The sequence below is a fragment of the Mirounga leonina genome, unplaced genomic scaffold, assembly GCF_011800145.1.
Source record: "Mirounga leonina isolate KUSES-001 unplaced genomic scaffold, KU_Mleo_1.0 Mir_151, whole genome shotgun sequence".
In the NCBI taxonomy this organism is placed as follows: domain Eukaryota; kingdom Metazoa; phylum Chordata; class Mammalia; order Carnivora; family Phocidae; genus Mirounga; species Mirounga leonina.
The window spans coordinates 46,295,702-46,316,859 of NW_023270377.1; the positions used below are offsets into that span (position 1 = coordinate 46,295,702).

At 39.8% G+C, this 21,158-nt stretch overlaps 1 protein-coding gene across 2 annotated transcripts in view; it reads right to left on the reverse strand.

Moving 5' to 3' along the window:
• The window catches only part of ITGAV (integrin subunit alpha V), a 95,064-nt gene extending 75,307 nt beyond the window's left edge, over positions 1-19,757 (reverse strand). The window contains exons 1-2 of one of the 2 annotated variants that reach the window (XM_035007575.1): positions 19,330-19,757; positions 8,374-8,501 (exon numbers count right to left, since the gene is read on the reverse strand). In XM_035007575.1, the coding sequence (XP_034863466.1) occupies positions 8,374-8,501; positions 19,330-19,514 (313 nt within the window). In that variant the 5' untranslated portion in view covers positions 19,515-19,757. Of the gene's footprint in view, positions 1-8,373; positions 8,505-19,329 lie in introns of both variants that reach the window. The other variant, XM_035007574.1, reaches the window with a different exon arrangement.
• Between the last annotated feature and the right edge of the window lie 1,401 nt (positions 19,758-21,158).

Sequence of the window (21,158 nt, forward strand, 5' to 3'; positions counted from 1 at the left end):
TGTTTCCTCTACGTGGAACCCTCTTCTACATCTGATGAATTCCATCTCCTTTTTCATTAGCTAGCTCAAATGTCACCAACTGCTTAGAAGCCTTCTTCAAAGGTACCAGCAGAGTTCGATACCTCCCAGTTATGCCTTCTTTGTTTCGGTATAAATGTATTTGTGTCTACTACTCAAAGTTAAAGTGAAATAAATGTAGATTGGTCTTCCAACCATACTTCTGAAATCTTCCCTCCTTCCCTCACTACCCAAAATCATGCTCTCAGGTAGGAAGAAAAGCTTCTTTATGCCATCTTAAAATCAAGTATTATGCCATCTTTTTTTTTTTTTTAAGATTTTATTTATTTATTCATGAGAGACAGAGAGAGAGAGGAAGAGGGAGAAGCAGGCGCCCAAGGAGCAGAGAGCCCGATGCAGGACTCGATCCCAGGACCCTGGGATCATGACCTGAGCCGAAGGCAGACGCTTAACCATCTGAGCCACCCAGGCGCCCCAAGTATTATGCCATCTTAAAATCAAAATCCAGACTTCCTTCCTTTAGCTACTACTACATGTCTTAATGCATGTGACCAGCTACAGTGAAATTGACTTCTAATAAATTATACACTGCCTAAATATCCAGGGACATCTTTGGTAAACATTAAAAGTAAAATTAGCCCCTAAATTGTTTATTGATCAGTAATATATACACCTTGTATTTGTAAAGAATGCTTTCTTTCTATTACCTTGTTTTCCAGCCAAAAAGAGAAAAATGCACCCTTTTGCTTCTATACTTTTTCTTCTTTTGAAAGACACTTTTATTTCTCTATACAAGCTGATAACCTATCATTTCTTAGTTGTGCGAGATAAGCCAGGCTTTTCCTGACTTTCATAGGCATGAGACTTAGACTCAGCCCGTGATCAAATACTACCACAAAAGCTTTGAATCTCTAGCAAGTGATGCAAAGAGGCAGGGATGGATAAGAAATTATTCTCATGGTGTCCCATGGTCAGCAACAGCAATTCCAGCAGCAATAAAACACAGTACCAACAGTTCCTCTGCTAGCTTCTCTTGCTCATTTTCAGAAAACTAGTGGGTTACCAATATCCTTCTAATAAATTTCTGTTCAGCTAAATTTAGCCAAAGTCACTTTTTATTGCTTTTCACAAAGAACCCAACACCTATATGCAAAATACACACTTATGCATTCTACCCTAATGCCAGGTATCTTTCCATACACTAGCATACAACAGGGAGCAAAAATAAGTTTGTTTCCTGGTTTGGAGAACTTAGTCTGGCCAGGAAAACAAATATATCATAACATAACCAGAAAAAAAGAAAGAAAGAAAAAGAAAAGAAAAGAAAATCAATGTAAATTTTAGCTTAATGAAAAAAAAGAGCTGTGCTTAGTGCACTAAGACTGCTTGTATAGCAGAACTTGACCAAAAGGGAGAGGAGGGAAACTGGCAAAGACTGTTCAAAATATACTATTTAACAGCAAGCATTTATACATCTCCAAAAAGCACCCTTCTGTAAAAATGTTTATAGTGATTCTGGAGCTAGCTGAGGTTTGTTCTTTTTACAGGAAGGGATAAAGTCACTATTCTGCTTTTTTTTTAAGGATAAACAGCCAGGAAACAAAGGAGCCTACAGTACTTCACGTAGTTACAAACATCAAATGTTGCAGCAAAAATCATCAGGGAGGCTTCTCAGGTTCAACTAAACTTTCAGACTCACAAAACTACCGAAGGCCACACATACCAGCAGTCTATTTAGAGGACATAGGACAGAATCAGACATACCTCCCGAATGAGAGTGCTTACATGAACTTGCCTGTGCAGAAGTACATACATACAGCTGTCCAGAGCTCTTCTCTTGGCCTCACCAAATGACAGTTCAGATATGAAGAAACAAGATCTGGTGGGTAGAAGAGCTACCCTGGCTTCAAAGCCTCATGCCCCATAGGAATGGTATCTCTTGTAATGACTCCACAGCCAAAGGTTTCAGAATGCCCACAGAGGACATACCATTTATAAGTTAACTGTACTCAGGGAACCCCAAAGCTACGTACGGCATCCCCATCATGTACTTCCGGTCTATTGATAATTTCAACTAGTCTAAATGCAATTTACCAACCAGGGACCATTTTTAGCAGAAGCAATGATATCTAGGCACTTAACCACTCAGGATCCGGTAAAATAGAACAAAAAACTTAGTAAGATCAAATTGAAATGAAGAGTAGGAAAGGGTTTCAACAACCATTTTTCAACAGCTGACTATTTATAATATGCAATTTTACTGTCCCTCTATGTATTATTCAGTTAGGCTGCATTATGCTGTAGTAACAAGCATCCTTAAAATCTGTAAGTTGAAAATAACAAAGAATTATTTTGTACATGTATATTGTAGGTTAGTAAGCATCTGTGCTTCCTCACTCAGGGGACCCAGGCTGATAGAGGCTCTATCATTTAAACTATCACTACTCACGAGAGCATCTAGTAAGGGGAGAGGCAGAATAACACCCCAACTCCTACACCCTTCTACCCACAAATGATACACTTCTACTCATGTTTTATTGGCTAGAAAAAGTCACATGAGTATACCCAAATTCAAAGGTTTTCCCCAGTTTTAGAAACATGATACTGATGAACAGTTGTTAATGTCTACCACATCATATAAACCAGAGCTAATTTAAATAAAATTATTTTAGGAATTTTATTTTCAAAATATTAAAAACACGGAGATGGAGCCCTTTTAAGCATTAAAGTCCCTTTTGCACCCAGAAACACAACAAAGTAGCAGATGAACTACCTAATTTAAATTCTTCAGGATCACCCCAGGAATGTATTACAGAATGTTAGAAAGGGAGGTAATTTTTTCAACCAACACTGGAAAGGCCTGTTCTCTTTTCAAGACACTACAACATATAGCAAATATAAAGTAAGTGAAGAAAAAAGAGCCACAGGGCAAATTCAACTATAGCATCAAGAAGGTTTGGAACAATAAGGGGACACGATAGTTCCAGACAGAGAGCAGAGACTTTAAACAAGGAAGGAATGGTCAGTGGGGCAAACTGTGAAAGGTGCAATAAGATGAGGGATTCCAAGGGCCCACTGAGTAGGCAGCCACTAATGATTTCAGTTGGAGTCACGGATGGATTGCCAGACTAAAGTGGCTGGACATGGGAAGTGATGAAGAGGATTCAATATCCTGCATGTGATGAAAAGGAGAAAGAAAAATAAGAGGAGATAATGTTCAAGGAGAAGCTGTTTTGATTAGTTTTTCAGGTAGAAACAGTTTAAACATGTTTGAAAGTTAAAAGAGAAAAGAAAAAAAGAAAAAGGGCAAATGTAAAACAGGGACAGAGCGATAAATGAAGGAACAGGCAGGGTCCACGAGAAGGCTGAGGGAGCAGGTGATAACAGTACAAAGCAGCTTGCATTTACTGAGCCACTGCAATGTGCCAGTCCCTGTACCAAGCCCCGAACACGTCTGAACTCACACATTTTTAATATCATTAATTTTTGAAAGAACTTACTTTAACTTAAATGTAACTACTTAAAAAAACAATGTATATAAGCAACACTGCACCAGGGAGAAGACAGTAACCCATGCAAGTTAAACAGCTACAAATGGCAGGACCAGTGTCTGAGCCCAGGGCAGCCACTTCAAGAAACCACACTCATCCCCTCAGCTACTGTTTTCCTTGACAGGTGACTGAGATGACAGAAAGACAGACAGAAAAGCCACTATTCTCCCCTGAGATGCTGGAAAAGATAAAAGACATTTGTGGTGCAGAGATGCTTATGTGTTTGGGCTTCGATGGAGTGAGAGCTCCTCAGGTGAGAGGTGTAAGGCAAGTTTAGGGGATGCTTAAATTATAAGCATTTCTTCCACAGTCAAGACACAGTCTGTTTCTAGATACACATTATCTTGACTAGATTACTGCAAAATATATTGTCCTCTTTTCTTAAATTGAAATGAACACCATGTGGACAAAAATTATAATGTTAGAAATGAATGTATTCTAATGTAAAAAATGAAGTCTTAATTTGTATATTCTTTTCATGAGGGAAGTCTCTATACAAAATGATTACATAAATATCATAAGGAAAAAAGGAAACAGACCAAAAATACATATCAGTACATATATAACTAAAGAACTTTATTTCTTAACTATAGTAAAAGCTCTTATGATTCATTCATTCATTCACCCATCCAATTTATTGAGCCGCAACTTGTGCTAGGCAACAGGCATTGTTCTAGGCCTTGGGGTTTCAGCAGTGAATAAACAGATTAAAAAAAAAAAAAAAACAAAAAACTGTCCGCATGGAACATACAAACTAATTGAGAGAATGAGATATTAACTAAAAATAAATACCTTACATAGCAATGTGAGCATTCCAGGGAAAAATAAAGCAAAAAAAAGGACAGAGTACAAAGTGGGAAAGGGGCAACTGCAATTTTAAATAAGATGGTCAGGGAATTACTGAGAAGATGGTATTTGAGCAATTTGTGAAGCTAAAGGTGGAGCGGGCACCCGATGGACATTTGAGAAAACAATGTTCCACGCAAAGGAAAGAGCCCATGCAAGGGTAAGGTGGGAATGTGTCTTTTGTTTATGAGCCCCTGCAAAGTGAGGCTGGAAGAAAATGGAGGGGAGAATAGAAGATGAAGGTAAAGATACAAATAGTGGGCTGGAATACTCAGGGACCTCTCAGCTACTATGAGACAGATAGGAAGATACTAGTGGAATATGAGCAGGAGTATTATAATCTGAATGTTTTAAAAGAATCACTCTGGCTGCCGTAGAGAATAGTCCAGGGGTATCCAGGGCAGAAGTGGGGAGAACAGTGAGATGTGCCAGCTCTCTTCCAACTGCCCCTCCAGGTTTCCTATGCACCCTGCTCTTTGCCCAGGATGCTGGCCAGTGTGAACTCACAGGCTGCCCCTCTTGCTGGCTCCCAGAAGGATCACAGTGGGGAGCACAAACAGGATCACAGAGAGGAAGAAGGGTGAGGTCAGGGTTTTAGTCCCCTGTTCCTCCCTTCCAGTTACTCTGGGCTGGCTACTGCCCTCTGACAAAAGCCACAACTCCTATCTTGTGGCTCTCTCCACCTAATCATCTGGATTCTGGTTAACTGCTCCCTTACCTTAACTGCTCCCTTTCCTATCTCCCTTCAGACCTAAAGGCCCAATTTTAATGAGACCTTGCACAGTACTTTTTGTAAATAGTCCTTTTACTAAAAGCACCTCAAACTATCCCAATTTAAGTATACCATCTCTTTCCTGGCAGTACCCCTAATTCAGGAGTCCAGGACAACAGTCCAGGTGGGAGACAATGGTAGCTTAGACCAGGATGTTAGCAGCAGAATGTCAAGAAGCAGATTTTGATTTGCCAACAGATATAATGTCAAGCATAACTCCAGTTTTTGGCCTAAGCAACCAAAAGGATGGAATGCCATCAACTGAGATTCATTTCTTAAAATCACAAATCAATAGAAAATATGTGCAAATATATTAAAATTGGCATGCAGGACAAAGAATACTATGGCTTACAAACAAATGCAAAGATGCTTCTCTTACCGTTAAAGAAATGCAAATTAATATAACCATATAAAACAATATAACAAATGTAATATATGATATAGATACATAATATATAAAATAACATGCAATATAAAATTGACAAAGATAAATTGACCAAAGACAAATATGGTGATAAATGGTGCTGTCGTGGGTGTCAGAAAACATAATTGAAAGAGCATAAACTTCTGTGAAGAGTAATTTGCATTATCTATCAAAACTTTAAATATACATATTTAAAAATCCCCTGCTAGGACTTTATCTGACAAACATACACATTTGCACAAATACACGAGTACGAGATTTTTCACTACTACAGTGTTTATATTTACAAAAGACTAGAAACAACCTAAATGTCCAGCAACAGGAAATATGAGTTAAATAAATTAGGTTATATATACTAAAGTATAAAATACTATCAGTGATTTGCAAAGAATGAGGTAAATCTACATATATCAATATGGAAAGGAAATATCTACAAAAGATTTATATTGCTAGAGGGGGTGGGAAAGAGTTAGGTGCCTAACAGAAATATTTAGTATATTATTATTTGTGAAGGTTTTTTTTTTTTTGAAGGAGATACACATATGTAGGAATAAGAAAATTCTAGAAAGATCAAAAAAATTGTGTAGAGCAATTGCCTCTAAGCAGGCTGATGTTAGAGACTCCTATATTTCATTGTATACCCTTTTGGACTATTTGAAATTTTCTGACGAAGTACATATATTATTTTTTCAATAAACAAAAGAGTATATAAAGCCGGATTTCAAAAAAGTAATAAATTATCTTATACTGCATAAAAACCTGTGGTGCTGAATACAGAATTACATCTGAACAATACAACCTATAAAAACTGAACTATAGTTTCATTTTATTATTTCCATTTTGTTAGAAAATATAAATGCCCTGACCATTAATATTTTGAATCAAAGGTATTTCTCCATTTGTGGTAAAGTTGAGCCTATTTACATACTCTTGGGGTTTTCCAAATGTCAGCCATATATGGAAAAAACAACAGGGTTTAATGTAGATGATTTCAAATGGAAAAAAACAAACGTGACCTGATTTCTATTAAGAGTTAGTTAATGACTGACACTCATTTTGGCACTGATCAGGATGTCAAATGGAACAGTCTACATGATTCCTGTTTCACTAATATAATTCCCAGAACTAATATATTTTAGAACTAGCAGGAAACAACAATATGGGGGGAAAAAATTAGTTATCTTCAGGCTTACCTTAAAATATTCTATCAAAGCCCAGGAAATCCAAATTGCTAAAAAAATTTTGTAGAACTATTTTACCAGAACAATGTCACATTATTTCTTTGAAGATTCTCTAAGTTTTCACAAATGTAGATAAATATACCAATACAAATGTGTACAGGATTATATATATTTTATTTCACAGATATAAATTAAAACTCAACTTATTTCTTCTCATCTTCCTTATGCAATTTTTCTCCTCTCTACCATAATCCTGACTGACACAGAAATTTATCTCTGTAGATAAGATTTTAATGTTATCCAAACCATAATGCATAATTTACCCAATAAATGTGGGGTAAGATTTTTTTTTAAGTCAACCAAATCTACTTGAATATAAAAGACTCCTCAACTGGTTTTGGTAGTACCACTCAAGGCTTAGATTTCATTAGGGAGTTGATCTACAATTGTCAGAGAGTCATTCTTCAATTTTTCTGACAGAGAAAAGGACAGAAAGCCTTGTTCCCTCTTCTTAGAAGAGGTACGAAAACATTTTAATAGATTTCCCCCAGATTTCTACAGACTAACATTATTAGTTTGAAATTGAAGACACCCAAAACAGTGAAAATACAATGTTATTTTTAAGGCTTTTATATACACCACAAAATTGTAAGAGAAAATAATTTAAGTCTTTTGTCTTCAGGTAACTTTCTCTGGGGATGTGAGTTGCTTATATACATTGTTTTATTAAGTAGTTACATTTAAGTTAAAGTAAGTTCTTTCAAAAATTAAATGACATTAAAATATCTCAAATGGGTGGAATGAAAGGATTCAGGACAGCTGTCCCCCCACTGCTGAATGTACCACTTTGGCATATGGATTATTTTGAGCTGAAGGCACTTGAGATCCTGCGGGTTCAAGAGAAACTTTTGTCCTTCCCTTAACCACACAAAAGAAGCTAAATTGAAGGTCTTTCCCAGAATAACAGTTATTAACAGAGATAAATTTTAGCTGAGTGACCTATATGTATGGTAGGGCAAACATCTAATTATCAAACATCTGCTCTTGTTTTGTTTTTTTTTTAAGATTTTATTTATTTATTTGAGAGAGGGAGAGAGCATGAGTATGAGCAAGGGGGAGGGACAGAAGGAGAGGGAGAAGGAGGCTCCCCACTGAGCAGGGAGACCGACTTGGGACCCCATCCCAGGACCCTGGGATCATTACCTGAGCCAAAGGCAGAGCTTAACCAACTGAGCCACTCAAGCGCCCCAAACATGTGCTTTTCTTATCACTCCATGAAATGCATTCCTTTCCTCTGAAATCCCAGGCCCCTAGCCCCTTTCTTAGTTCAGAATGACGTATATACCTCATTTTGCCCAACTATCTTTGGAATTTCCATGTCTCCGTGGTTTCCTGGTACTTATGCCTATTAAATCTGGTTCTCTCCTGTTAATCTGTCTCCTATCAATTTGATTCTTAGTCCCGCTAGAAGGACCTTTAAAGGAGACAAGCGTTCTTGCTCCCCAACAGGAGGGAAGGGAAAAGGGGGAGAAATATCAAATAGTATAAATTAAGAAAAGGGACCACTGCTTCAACCTTTACCTGTTGCATCAAATTCGATTGGCTGGCACCCACGGTGAGAAGACCAGTCACACTTGAGGACTTGCCCTCCTTCCACAATCCCAGGCTGAGTAGTGTTCGCTTTGGGTGCTCCTACCAGAAGAAACATCCTGCTAAAACACAAACGGGGAAGATAAGATTTTAAATGGCATAAAGCATAAACAATACCTTATAATTTAGGAAAAGTAATCATTCTCTTGCTATTATTCACAATTTTTTTTAAAACCATTCACTGAGAGCATAATCATTTAGTGTTCTTACATACACACATTATTTAACATAGTTACTCATCCTAATAACATATTATAAGGCAAACTTCAGGGTTACATCTCATTTAAAAATGTGTGCTGGTCAAACTGTACACTTTAAACATATACAGTTTATCATATGTCAATTACACGTCAAAAAAGCTGTGAAAAATGTAGGCTGGCTGGAGTCTGGAACATTTTGTTTGGATTTTTGGTTTTATGTTTTGTGTTTTGGGGGTTTTGTTTGTCTGTTTTTGTGGTCAGCTATAGACTTTCTATATCTTGAATGCTAAACAAAAATATATATATATAAATGATTCTAAGGTATGGCAATTCTATGGGATGCCTGCGTGGCTTAGTAGGTTAAGCGTCTGCCTTTTGCGGAGGTCATGATCCTGGGGTCCTGGGATTGAGCCTCACGTAGGGCTCCCTGCTCAGCGGGGAGCCTGCTTCTCCCTCTCCCTCTGCCTGCCACTCCCCTTGCTTGTGCTCTCTTTCTGTCAAATAAATAAAATCTTAAAAAAAATAAAGTATGGCAATTCTAAATATTAATATTTTTCCTTTTGGAAAACTTGTTTCAGAACTGTTCTATTTCGGGCGCCTGGGTGGCTCAGTTGGTTAAGCAACTGCCTTCGGCTCAGGTCATGATCCTGGAGTCCCGGGATCAAGTCCCGCATCGGGCTCCCTGCTCGGCAGGGAGTCTGCTTCTCCCTCTGACCCTCCTCCCTCTCATGCTCTCTGTCTCTCATTCTCTCTGTCTCAAATAAATAAATAAAATCTTTAAAAAAAAAAAAAAAAAGAACTGTTCTATTTCATTTTAAGTGACTAACAGATTTCTCTCTTCAGAGAATTAATTAATCCCTGGCCAAAGAACAGGATCAGTATTCAATTTCTTATCAGGATAAAATGAGCAGAAGACAAAATAATCAGGAGTTAAATTTTTAAGCAAAAGAGACTTTTTCTTTAGTTTTTTTCCTATTCATTCAGAGAAAGAAATGGATTGAGTGTCTGCTCTACATAAAGCACAGTGCTGGGCACTGGAGGCACCAAGATGAATAACACAACCTTGGTTCCTGCTCTTGGTGGAGTTTACATTCCATTTGGGAAGAATATAACCAGGGAAATTAGTCATGGTTACAAGTGTTCTGAAGGAAACCAACAATTGGCTGAGAGAGATTATTTGGAAATAGGGAGAGGAAACCTTCTTTAGATAAAGAAAAGTTATCTTTAAGGAATGGAGGGGAAAGACCTCCTTTAGATAAAGAGAAGTCTAAGGAAGTTTTCTGTAAAGAATGAAGAGAGACCTCATTTAGATAAAGTAGCAAGGAAATTTATTTCTAAATAAACCGAGATGTAAAGGATTAGAAGGTCACCAAGTAGTGTTTGTGTGTCAGCGGTCAGGGGCAAGGGGAGAAAGGTGGGATTAGGGAGTGGCATGAAGTGGTAGATGGGAGCACCCCAGGTAGTGGGACAAAGACCCTAGGCAAGAAAGAGTCTCCAAGGGTTTCAAGAAAAGAGGTGTGGCTGAGGCAAGAGAGCAAGCTGAGAGTGACAGAAGATAAAGGCGGGAAGCTTGGCAAGAGCTAAATTAAGCAGAGCAATTCAGATAGGGTAAAACTTTGGATTTTATCATAAGGTCCATCTGAAGCCTTGGATTTTTTTTTTTTTTTAAGCAAAAGGATGACACAATCTAAATAGAAAACTAAATTTGGTGCCTTCTGGGAATAGGATTAAGGAGGGAAGGGAGCAAAATGGAACAAGGAAAGCAAGAGATTTCGCAGCTTTGAGATGATAGTGACCTAGATTGGGAGGGCGGATGGAGAAAGATAGGTGCGGAGACTTGGGAAATATCTGAGGGCAGAATGAACAGGGATCGCTTAAGGGGGAAAGGGAAGATTAAAAATGTCACCTAGGTTTCCTTCAGGAGTGTATGAATAGGAGAATCATTTCCTGAACAAAAAAAGCTTCAAGAATAGGGAAGCAGAAGGCAGATTACAGGAAAACCAAGAATTCAGTTCTCAATGTCAGTCAGAAACATCTGCGAGACACCTAATTGCTAGTCAGGAGCTCTGAAGAGAGTTTTGCCTTAGAGATAATGTACTGAGAATGTCAATTTAGAGTAGATGGGTTCACACAGAGAGAAGCTTCAGAAAGAAGAGGACCAAAGAGCGAGCTCTGAGGAGCAAGGGCATTTAGGAGTCAGGTAGAGAAAGAGCAAAGAGTAAAAGAGAATGAGAAGAAATTGATTTAAGTATAAAAGAAAACAGGATATAGTTATGCACAGAAGGCCCTAAATAAATGCTATCACCATTATTTCATTTCCTTATTAACAGTCACTTAAATTCTAGCAAAGAAAATACTTAATTGCCTTTCACTTTTTTGTAAAGTTCTGAACACATTTTAATATGGGATGCACTCATTTTAACCTTTATTTATCAATTTCAATTTCATTTCTTCTGGGTGGTATTTGCTAAATCATACTTAAACTAGTCAAGAGCTGGCTGCATGAATGGCTGGGTTACAGGAATCCTGCTTTCTGATATTTATCTTAAAACTCCATACTCAAAATAAAGGCAAAACTCCCAACCGAACCACACCCTGTTTAATAAAGCTTTATGCAGTCATATTTGGCATCAGTAAAACATCAATCCTGGCTCTTTCTCATCATAGCCAACTGAGTTTTCATTCAGCAGGAAAAATAAAATAAGGTCCCGAGTAAGAGAGCCCTTACCCCCCATGAATAAGAGAGCACTAAGCGTTGTCATCCTCTCCTTACTGCAGTAGAGCTGGGGAACAGCTAAATTACATATATGTGTATGAAATTTTCCATTTCAACAGGTCAAAAATTTGGCCACAAAAATCATAAGACTTCCCCCATTCATCTGGATAAAATGATTTTTGAGTCCATGACAGGGAAAAAGAATATTTCAGACAAGTGTACTTTTCAAGGTCTATACCTGAAAAGACATGGGATCAATTCCTGCAATAGTCCTAATAAGCATAATACAAGCGCAGGTATGCATATGATTTCAGTGCTACGGATAATAGCCAGGTTCCAGATGAGGACAGAAAAGGTGGTTCTCAGAATTTGCCTAGAAATCTACAAGCAAAACTCATTTCTGGACCGTCATCACAGTGCATGTTACAGAATCTTTTATAATTTTTTTTTCAAAGCTTATTCTTCCTACCTTATAATAAATTGCTTCCTTGAAAGTGGGGGACTCTAATTTATCTTTGTGTTTGCCACATAACCAACACTCAAGAAAAGTTTTTTACTTTTTTAATTTTTTTTTAAGATTTTATTTATTTATTTGAGACAGAGAGAGCGAGAGCATGAGCGGGGGAGTGGGGGGTGGGGGTGGAGGGAGAAGCAGACTCCCCGCTGAGCAGGGAGTCTGATGCGGGGCTCAATCCAGGACCTTGGGATCATGACCCGCGCCAAAGGCAGATGCTTAACCAACTGAGCCACCAAGGTGACCCAAGAAAAGTTTTTTAAATTGACAGGTAAGTAGTAAGTAAATTGGATAGTTACAGGTCTCAATCTTAAAATAGCCTTGTATAAATAGGCTATTTCCACTATCACCAACCCCTTGAGAATGCAGAAATCATCCTCTATTAAACATCCAATTATTTAAATTACCCTTAAAATAATTTATGTAACATATCTCTTCTTAATCTTGAGTTTCAGATACTTTCTTTACTTGGGCACTATAAGACAGAGAGAGGGCTGGGAAGTTACTAGTGGATGTGGACTTAGACAAAGACAGAAAAAGGACACAGTAGGAGGGTTCTGAATGAAAACTGCACTCCACTGGCAACACAAAGCTCGCCTTCCTTGGATAAGGAACAGGATCAGGAACAAGGCTGCTGCTTTTCATCAGACCATTTGCACATTGTAGGCATAGAAATGATAGTAATTAGATGTACTAATATGGGTGTTCATCATGTTTTCCTAAGCGTACCTTCATGTGCAGTCTTGCACATTGGTGAAATGCCACAGAAATGGTAGAATAATATAAAAGGAATGTGTGAGCATTGTCAATTTGTAAATGCTATGTTAATGCGGGGGGGGGAAGCTGAGGAATAAAAGTGCTTTGTCTAAAGTGTCAACATGATATTTAAGTTACTTTTAAACAGTATTACAGAAAGTTTATAAAAGAGAAAAATGGAAAGACAGAAAAAGTAAACTACCTTAGATAAATGTTAAGTCCTAAGAGGGAGTTGTATAGAGGAAAAATTAAATATTTGTAGAGAATAGGGTATAGAATGATAAAAGAGGATATTTGACAAAATTAAAGAATATAAAAGCAACACATATCACAGAAAACAAAAGCCTGTTGATGTGTATTCGGAAGGTGAATTTTATTTCTGCCACAATAATAGAACAGTCTGTTAATGAAATGCTTTATAAAAATTAAGTAATTATTACTTTAAGTTCATCTAAGAATTAATGTCTACAACAGCTTAGTTAGGATAAGAGAAGTTACAGTGCTGAAAAAAATTTGCAATATAAGCAACACTAACAGACAGTCTGATACTATAGGTTACAATCACCCAATATAAATTAATTCAGAAAATCACTTCTAAATCTCTGAGCCTCAGTTTCCTCTTCTATATAATAATGTCCACTATAATTACTTTCAAAAATTTCTGAATGTGGATAGTAGACAACAGAAAAATCTGAAAGCATCATAAAAATACAAGATGATGGCACTGAAATTAAAAACAACAATTAATAAAACACTCTAATAAAGTAGGAAATATAATAGTCAAAATCTGTTTTCAAAGGGCTTTTTTTCCCCCTGTTTCCTCAAAGGACCATTAATTAACTTAAATCTCAAGAGAAAAAAAGGAAGAAGAGTACCAAATGGGGTACTTGCAACATTTCCTGACAATGGTGAGTTGCTGGGGAAGATACACAGGGTTACTTGAGGCTGACAAGAGATTTCACTGCTTAGCAGCAAAAATCTGAAGCTGAGCAACTTAGTTTCATATGCCTACAGCTTTCTCCTGCTAGACTCCATCTCCCTCCAAAAAGTTTACCCATGAACAGTATCAGGATCCTCATCCTCACCATTCTTCTCCAATGACTTGAGACATTTCCATTATATGATTTCAACACTGAGATTTACATACATGAGCACACTATTAATTAACATTATGCCAATAAATTCTAAAAGATAAAGGGCAGAGTGTGTGCTGGGGGAGGAAGGAGGAGGAATAGAAGAAAGAGGTAGAGGAAGTGGGGAGAAAGTCAGGGAGAACGTTGGGGGGCAGAGGATGGAAAGAAGAGGGAAGCGAGGTAGAGAAGCGGGGAAAAGAAAAAAAGGGGAGATGAGAAGGGAGAAGGAAGAGGAAGTGAGAGAGACAAGAGGATCAGAGAAACCAACCAGGAAGATGCCCTTCAGATGCACTTCCTATCCAAAGTATACTTTAAGGGCAGTTGCTTCAGGGAATGTGACCTTCAGTACCAAGGAGAGGCAACCAGCCAAACAATGACAAGTCCTTTTTTTAAACTCTCCAAATGAACTAAGTTATTTGGCTGCTTTCAGCACTGACTTCTCCAAGATAAAGCATGTTTAATATAGTTGGCTGACTCTGGGCAGACCAATGAATGAGCCTTCATCAAAAGCAACTTTTGAAAAATTATCATACATATATGAAAAATGAGTATAAAATAGCATGGCACGAATGTTTTTTCAGAGCTGTAATTCCAGTCTCAGATTTACTTTTCATTAAAAAAAAAAAAATGCTACAGAGTCAACATTTATATGATGTAAAACAGGCACAGTAACTGTAAATTCTATACATTTTCTGTTTTCTTTTATAAGGTCTTATAAACCCTGGGTCTTAATCAGGAGAAATCAACAGAGTTTGCTTTTTAAATAATAAGGCTGTAGTCTATATATGTATATTATTTATGATAAGAATAAAGAACCAATATAGCCAGATCCACACTAAATTCACAAAAATGAGCTTGCATCTCCTTGTAAAGGGTTATGAAGATGGTTACAACGGTGAGGGGGAGAAATGGCGCATGAACGTTGAAAAGGACATGCGGATTGTGACAGATTGAAATGGTCTTCATCCGAGTAAAGCAGTCTGGAGTTTCTCTCTAGCCACGGGAGCACTGCTTTAGAAATTTTAGTAGAATACCAGATCAAAAAGATGTTTCAGAAAGATAAAACTATTAGGAACACTTAAGATCTAAGAGCCAAATGATGGGCAAAGTGATGAGGAGGATCTGAGTGCCACAGACCACTCTTAGGACCGTGCTGAAATAAGGAGGCTGAAGTCGCAATGGAAAGCAGAGATGAATGCAAGAAACATTAACAACCAAGAATTCCTAGGACCTTCCGTCTGGTGACTAATCACTGACTAATATTAGTGGAGTACAGGAGGAGAGACAAAGAAAAATAGAAAATGAGAGGGAGGAATATGAAATTATTTCCAGGGCAACAGAGAAAATGATGGCACCATTAATAGAAACAAAGGTGCAACTGACCCCACTTGGTGAAAAAGAGCTCATTTTTAGTTGAGGTAAGATGGGCTAGTCAAGGAGAAATGATCCACAAGCTGTTGGAATATGAAGTTGGAGCTCTATTTTTAAATCCAAGATGCTGCCAGGGAAGCAGTTTTATTTTAAAAGCTCTCCAGGTGCTGCAAACAGGAAGTTATGATGGAGAACTACCAAATGTTCTGCAAGACCTTCTGTGACAAGGGCACACTCACCCTCACCTTGTCCTTGGGGTCACAGGAACATGAACTGTAAATAAGTCTTCATTAGTGTTTTTTTTTTTTTTTTTTAAGATTTTTTTATTTATTTGAGAGAGAGAGCGAGTGTACGGAGGGGCAGAGGGAGAGGGAGGTGAGAAGCAGACTCCCCTCTGAGCTGGGAGCCCAACTGGGGCCTCAATCTCTCCACTCTGAGATCATGACCTGAAATCAAGAGGCTGATCCTTAACTGACTGAGCCATCCAAGGGCCCCAGGATTCATTAGTGTTTAATAGGGAAAAGGCAAGAATTCTAATCCAGTGTTGCTCATTATAGCATTATTTAAAAATAAATACAGATGTAAAATGAGAACCATATAACTTATATTTGAAGAATAAATAAGAAAATCATCCAATTACTTTCTTCTTAAAAATTAAAATTTGAACAGGAAAATTAAATGGAATTTAAATTTCATACCCTGTCTTTTGATCCCACCTTGCCCCCTTCCCCACACCAATCCACCCAAACAAATAAAGACTGAAAACCCGAGGTGCCTGGGTGGCTCAGCCAGTTAAGCATCTGCCTTCGGCTCAGGTCATGATCCCAGGGTCCTGGGATCGAGCCCCACATGCTGAGCAGGGAGCGTGCTTCTCCCTCTGCCACGCTCTCTCTCAAGTAAATTTTTAAAATCTTAAAAAAAAAAAAAAAGACTGAAAACCCTCTGGCCTCAGTGTCCTCATCCATAAGAATGAGTTTATCCGCTTCCCTACTTCCCCTGGTGGTTTGTGCTATAGAGTGAAGTGAGATATCATAAGTACATAAGTAAAAGTGCTTTGTAATTTATAAAATAGGCTAACCAACATAAGATATCATTATTATAATTAAACCTGGGGTACAATTTTTAATTTTTCCAATTATTCTCCATAAGATAAATGTGACTCTATTTCATGGCCTATATATGATCTTTAAATTTTATGTAAGTTTGGCAATATAGTCACTGTAAATTAATGCATACAAGAAAAAAAGTTATGGAATGCTAACTTTTTTTTTCATAATTTCTAAATCACAATTTTTGTGACTTTTCACTTTAAACCTAGGACTCATTACTGGAGGGATTTTCTTGAGGACTCACCTTAATATTTTTCCTTAATTTATTTTTCCTTTTCTTTAATAAACAGTGATTCATTACTTTTCACAACAATATGGAAATAATTCAATACCAATTTTTAATAACAACAAAGTGAGATCTAAAATAATTGCTGTGGGTACTTATTTATCTTTTTTAATTTAATTTTTATTTATTTTAGAGAGAGAGAGAGCACGCAAAGGAGCAGGGGGAGGGGCAGGGGGAGAGGGAGAGACCGAATCCCAAGCAGACTCCTGTGCTGAGCTCAGAGCCCAGCACAGCTCAATCTCACGACCCTGGGATCAGTTTGGGCGCTCAACTGACTGAGCCACCCAGGAGCCCCCCTGCTGTGGGTATTTAGACACCAAAAGAAACCAGAAGAGACCTGAGAAGACTTCATTACTGTTGCTTCCGCATTAATCTAGGCATTCTTCCTTCAGGAGAAAGGAATCTTTAATTAGCAAACATTTTTTTTCTTTTTTCTTTTAGAAGTTTATAATCACACCAAGGAACAACAACAATAAATGCAGCTGCTAATAGAAACGGCATCCTCATATACCTTGGATTCCAATGCTTGTTAAATTTAAAGGCATCTTTTACAAAATTAAGCATAATTTTACATTAATTTTCGTTAAATCTGAAAAGTTCAGTAATTAGAAATCTGTTTCTATGTATTTTTTTTTTAAGTCTCAAAATTGATGTAAATTTTTTAAGGTAGGCTAACGAGCTCACTTGTCTATCAGTAACAAAGTCACTGATGAACATTTCAAAATATTATATGGAACCAAACCCAACTCAATTTTACCTTACCATTGAAGGCCCACATGAGAGGTCATGTAACCTGTGGGTTCATAATATATTTGATAACTATAATGATTAGTCAAAGATTAGCCATCCAGCCTTGTAATCAAAAATAGTCAACATCTCATGCCAACCGTTCGATATTACTGCATTTTCCATAGTAACAACACTTAAGGTTTATCATCTTGTCGTTACCTTTATACTACTAAACTCGGAGGATTGCCACAGAATTACTCCCACCATTTGCAAAACATTCCACCAACTATGAAGTATTTAAGTGTTAACTCTTGCTAATTTAAGTACCAACTCTTGACAAAGGACAATACATATTTTTAAAATTATTAGAATTTCTTAATTAATTAATTAAATCTAAAAGAGCACCCCTGAGAACTAAAATCTGTACCATAAAGGCACACACTTAAAAATATCTGGAAACAGGGGCGCCTGGGTGGCTCTGTCATTAAGCATCTGCCTTCGGCTCAGGTCATGACCCCAGGGTCCTGGGATCCAGGCCCCACAGGGAGCCTGCTTCTCACTCTCCCACTCCCCCTGCTTGTGTTCCCTCTCTCACTGTCTCACTCTCTGTCAAATAAATAAATACAATCTAAAAAAAAAAAAAAAAAAAATCTGGAAACAAAAAACCTTTTAAATAACAGATAAAACTGACAAAATGATTAAGTCAAATGACAAGGTAGAAAATGTTGCCCAAGTTAACAATTATTTTTTTATCATTCTGGAACATTTGTGCTCAAGAGAAAGCAATGAAACTGGAGACAACAAACAAAACTGAGTTCACTACATAAAACAATGTCTAGTTTCCACTAACTGCTTCCAACCAATTTACTGCTGCAAAGGTTGTCACCAAAATGAATGGTAATCAATACTTGCACGATAAGAATAAATCCTGCTGAACCTTCTAACAGTCATGAAATAATATTTAGATCATCCTCAAATTAGGCACGAATGAGTTGGAAAAATGGTCCTATCCAAGAACTGACCATCAAAATTAGCCTCCCTCTCCCCCCTCAAAAATAATACCTTCAATATAGAGAAAATATAGAAGGGGGAAAAAATGTTACTATTTCTAAGAGCTTGTAAAGAGCCCTAAGAGAAGTTTGCCTCTTGAAAACAAGATTTAAACCTCAGAAGACATCTAGTGAACATTTATTAAATCAGTATTTCTAACGCTAATATGGAGGTGAGGTGGTGACAATGAGGTCAGCGTTCGGTAAAGTCAGAGACAACTTTGAATCCAGTAATGACATTAACTCTGTTACAAATCCTGACGGCCTTTTGCAACGCGAAACGCTGGCAATTTGAAAACGTAACTGAATTCTTAAATACTGCAGTATTCAAATGACCTAGAGTGAATGAAAACTCAGCAAACACCCTTGTTCTTCCTGAACAATGACCTAAATAATGAATCACTATAAAAAGAACACATGACACACTCAATTCATCCGTTCACCCTCACATGTGCAAAGGTCTGTCGGTACCAGCGATAAGACACAATGAATTCACTACGACCGTCTGGTCCTTTTAGTCATCAGCAAGTCTGTAAAAGGAGTCGGTGAGAAACAGAATCAGAGAGGCGGAAAGTGTGGGGGAGGGCTCGCGCAGGGAGAGCGAAAGGGACTGGGGTCTAAGTCTGGCAAGCAGACAGGCTACGGGGAAGGCGACCTGGTACCCGAGAAAAAGAAGTTCGGAAATGAGACGGTCCAAGTGCGGGACCGCGGCGGAGGCGGCGCGGGGTCCGGCGGGCCAGCCTTTGTTGCTTTCCCACTTCCCCCGAATTGTAAGCACAGGTCTGCCTCGAAGCCGTTTCTCTCGAGGAGAGGAGAGGGGGGAACTGAGGGGAGGAGGCGGGGGCCGCGGGGGCTCACTTCCCCAGACGTCTCATCCACCCCGAACCGAAACCCCCCAGTGGGGGTGGGGGACACAGACAGACAAACGCCGGGCTCCCTCGCGGAGACTCCCCCTCGGGAAACGGAGGGTGGGTGCGCGCGGTGGGGGAGGGGGCTGATTCCCCTTCCAAGTGCGGCCACTTACGAGGACGCGCTGGGCACGAAGAAATCCACCGCGAAGCCGAAGTAGCTTCCTTCGGGGCCTGAGTATTCGGCAGGACTGTCCACGTCGAGGTTGAAGGCGCCGCAAAGCGGCAGCAGGAATCCGGGGAGAAGGAACAGGAGGCGGCGAGGGCGAAGGCGTAGCGGCCGGCGCGGCGGCGAAGACATCGCCGAAGTGCGCGCGGCGCGCCGAGGCCGGAGTCGCGGCCACCCCTCCCGGAGCGCACGGTGTCCGCGGCCCGCCGCCGCCGCCTTCGCACGCCGAAACCGGCCGTCACTCGCTTCGCGGCGAGTCCCGGACAGCGCCGGAGGAGGCAGGAGGGCTGAGCTGCCGAGCGGCCGCCCGGGAAGCGGGGCGCAGGGCGCGCGGGGCGGGGACGGCAGCGCCGGCGGCCCCTCGCCTCCCTCCAGCTCTGCCGCTCGGCGCCCGGGCTCGGGCTGGCGACTGCGCGGGTGAGCGCCGCACCCCCGTCCGAGAGCGGCGGCGGGCGGCGGGAGGAGGCGGCGACGGGGGAGGGGCCGCCGGGAGGCCGGGCCGCCGCGCGGGAGGAAGTGAAGGGGGAGAGCCGTCCTGCGCCTGGGGAGAGCGGCGCGCACTTCCGTGCGCGGCGTCGCCTCCTGTCCCGGAGCGAGGTGCCTGCGCCGAAGCCGCGGTCCCTCAGAGTCCCCGGCAGCGGCCGCGCTGTCGGACGAGGGCCTCAGACCCAGCTCCAGAGGGCGAGCGGTGGATGAAGGGGTGGCCGAGCATCCCAAGCCGCTCACCGTCCAGGGGCACCCCTCGCTGCCCGGTCGCGCCGGGAACTCCCTGCGACTTCGGTTGAGAAGTGGGGAAAGCTTTATTCGCCTCTCGGCTTCTGCCCCTTGAAACCCTGGCAGGCGCTCACAAGCGGAACTCTGTAATTAATGGTCGTCCCCCCCCCCCCCCCACTGAACTTAATTATAAACTTCCAGAATGCTAGCACAGCCTCTTCCAGGCGAGTTGTGTTAAAGCTGAAGTTGAAGGATCGGCAAAGCAAAGAACTGGCAGTAATAGTTTTAAATCAAGTCGAACTGGTCGGAACCTTATTATAGTTTATTAGCTGACGTTGTGTGATTTCGAATAACTATCACTGATTTAAGACATTTGGGTAGAAATATCATTTTAGAGTTGGAAGAAGGAATGTGCACCATTGAAGTAAGGCCTCTCTGGACATGTTGCTTTTGGTGTGTTTCACGGCGTCCAGGCTCCTGACAGTTCGACTGAGAGACTTGAGAGCAGGATCCCTGACCTCTTTCTTTATATTCTGTGGTCCTACCACCTTGCCAGGCAGAGTGAGCCATCAATAAAATGTTGAGTGGAGTTGAAATGATGAGTAAACTTTGCCCAGGGACGTGACTTTCCTATATTGTGTATCATGTGCTGAAGAATTTGGTGAACAAGACTGAGAGTATAAATGCATTGTATAGACCTTAACAACTTACAAGTACTAGAACAGTAATTTTGGATTATTTTCCCAAAGTAGCTATTAAAACTCAATCACAATGCACATTAATCTCATAGCTTTTAATTAATCCTGTGAAGGAATATGTATATAAGGAGAAATGAAATGTCTAGTTTGAATTTATAGTACTTAATTGCTTTATATATTTTGATTCTTAAATTTATCTAAAAAATATGCAGCAAAACCTTGCCCATGTTTCCCAAACCACGGCCCAGCACTTCTCTAGTCTAAAGGAAATTACCATGTGAGACAGGTGATCCTACACAAAAACCCAAAAATACAAATGTACCTTTCCCCTCACTGTGTTCCAGATGCACCTAAGAGGCGTAAA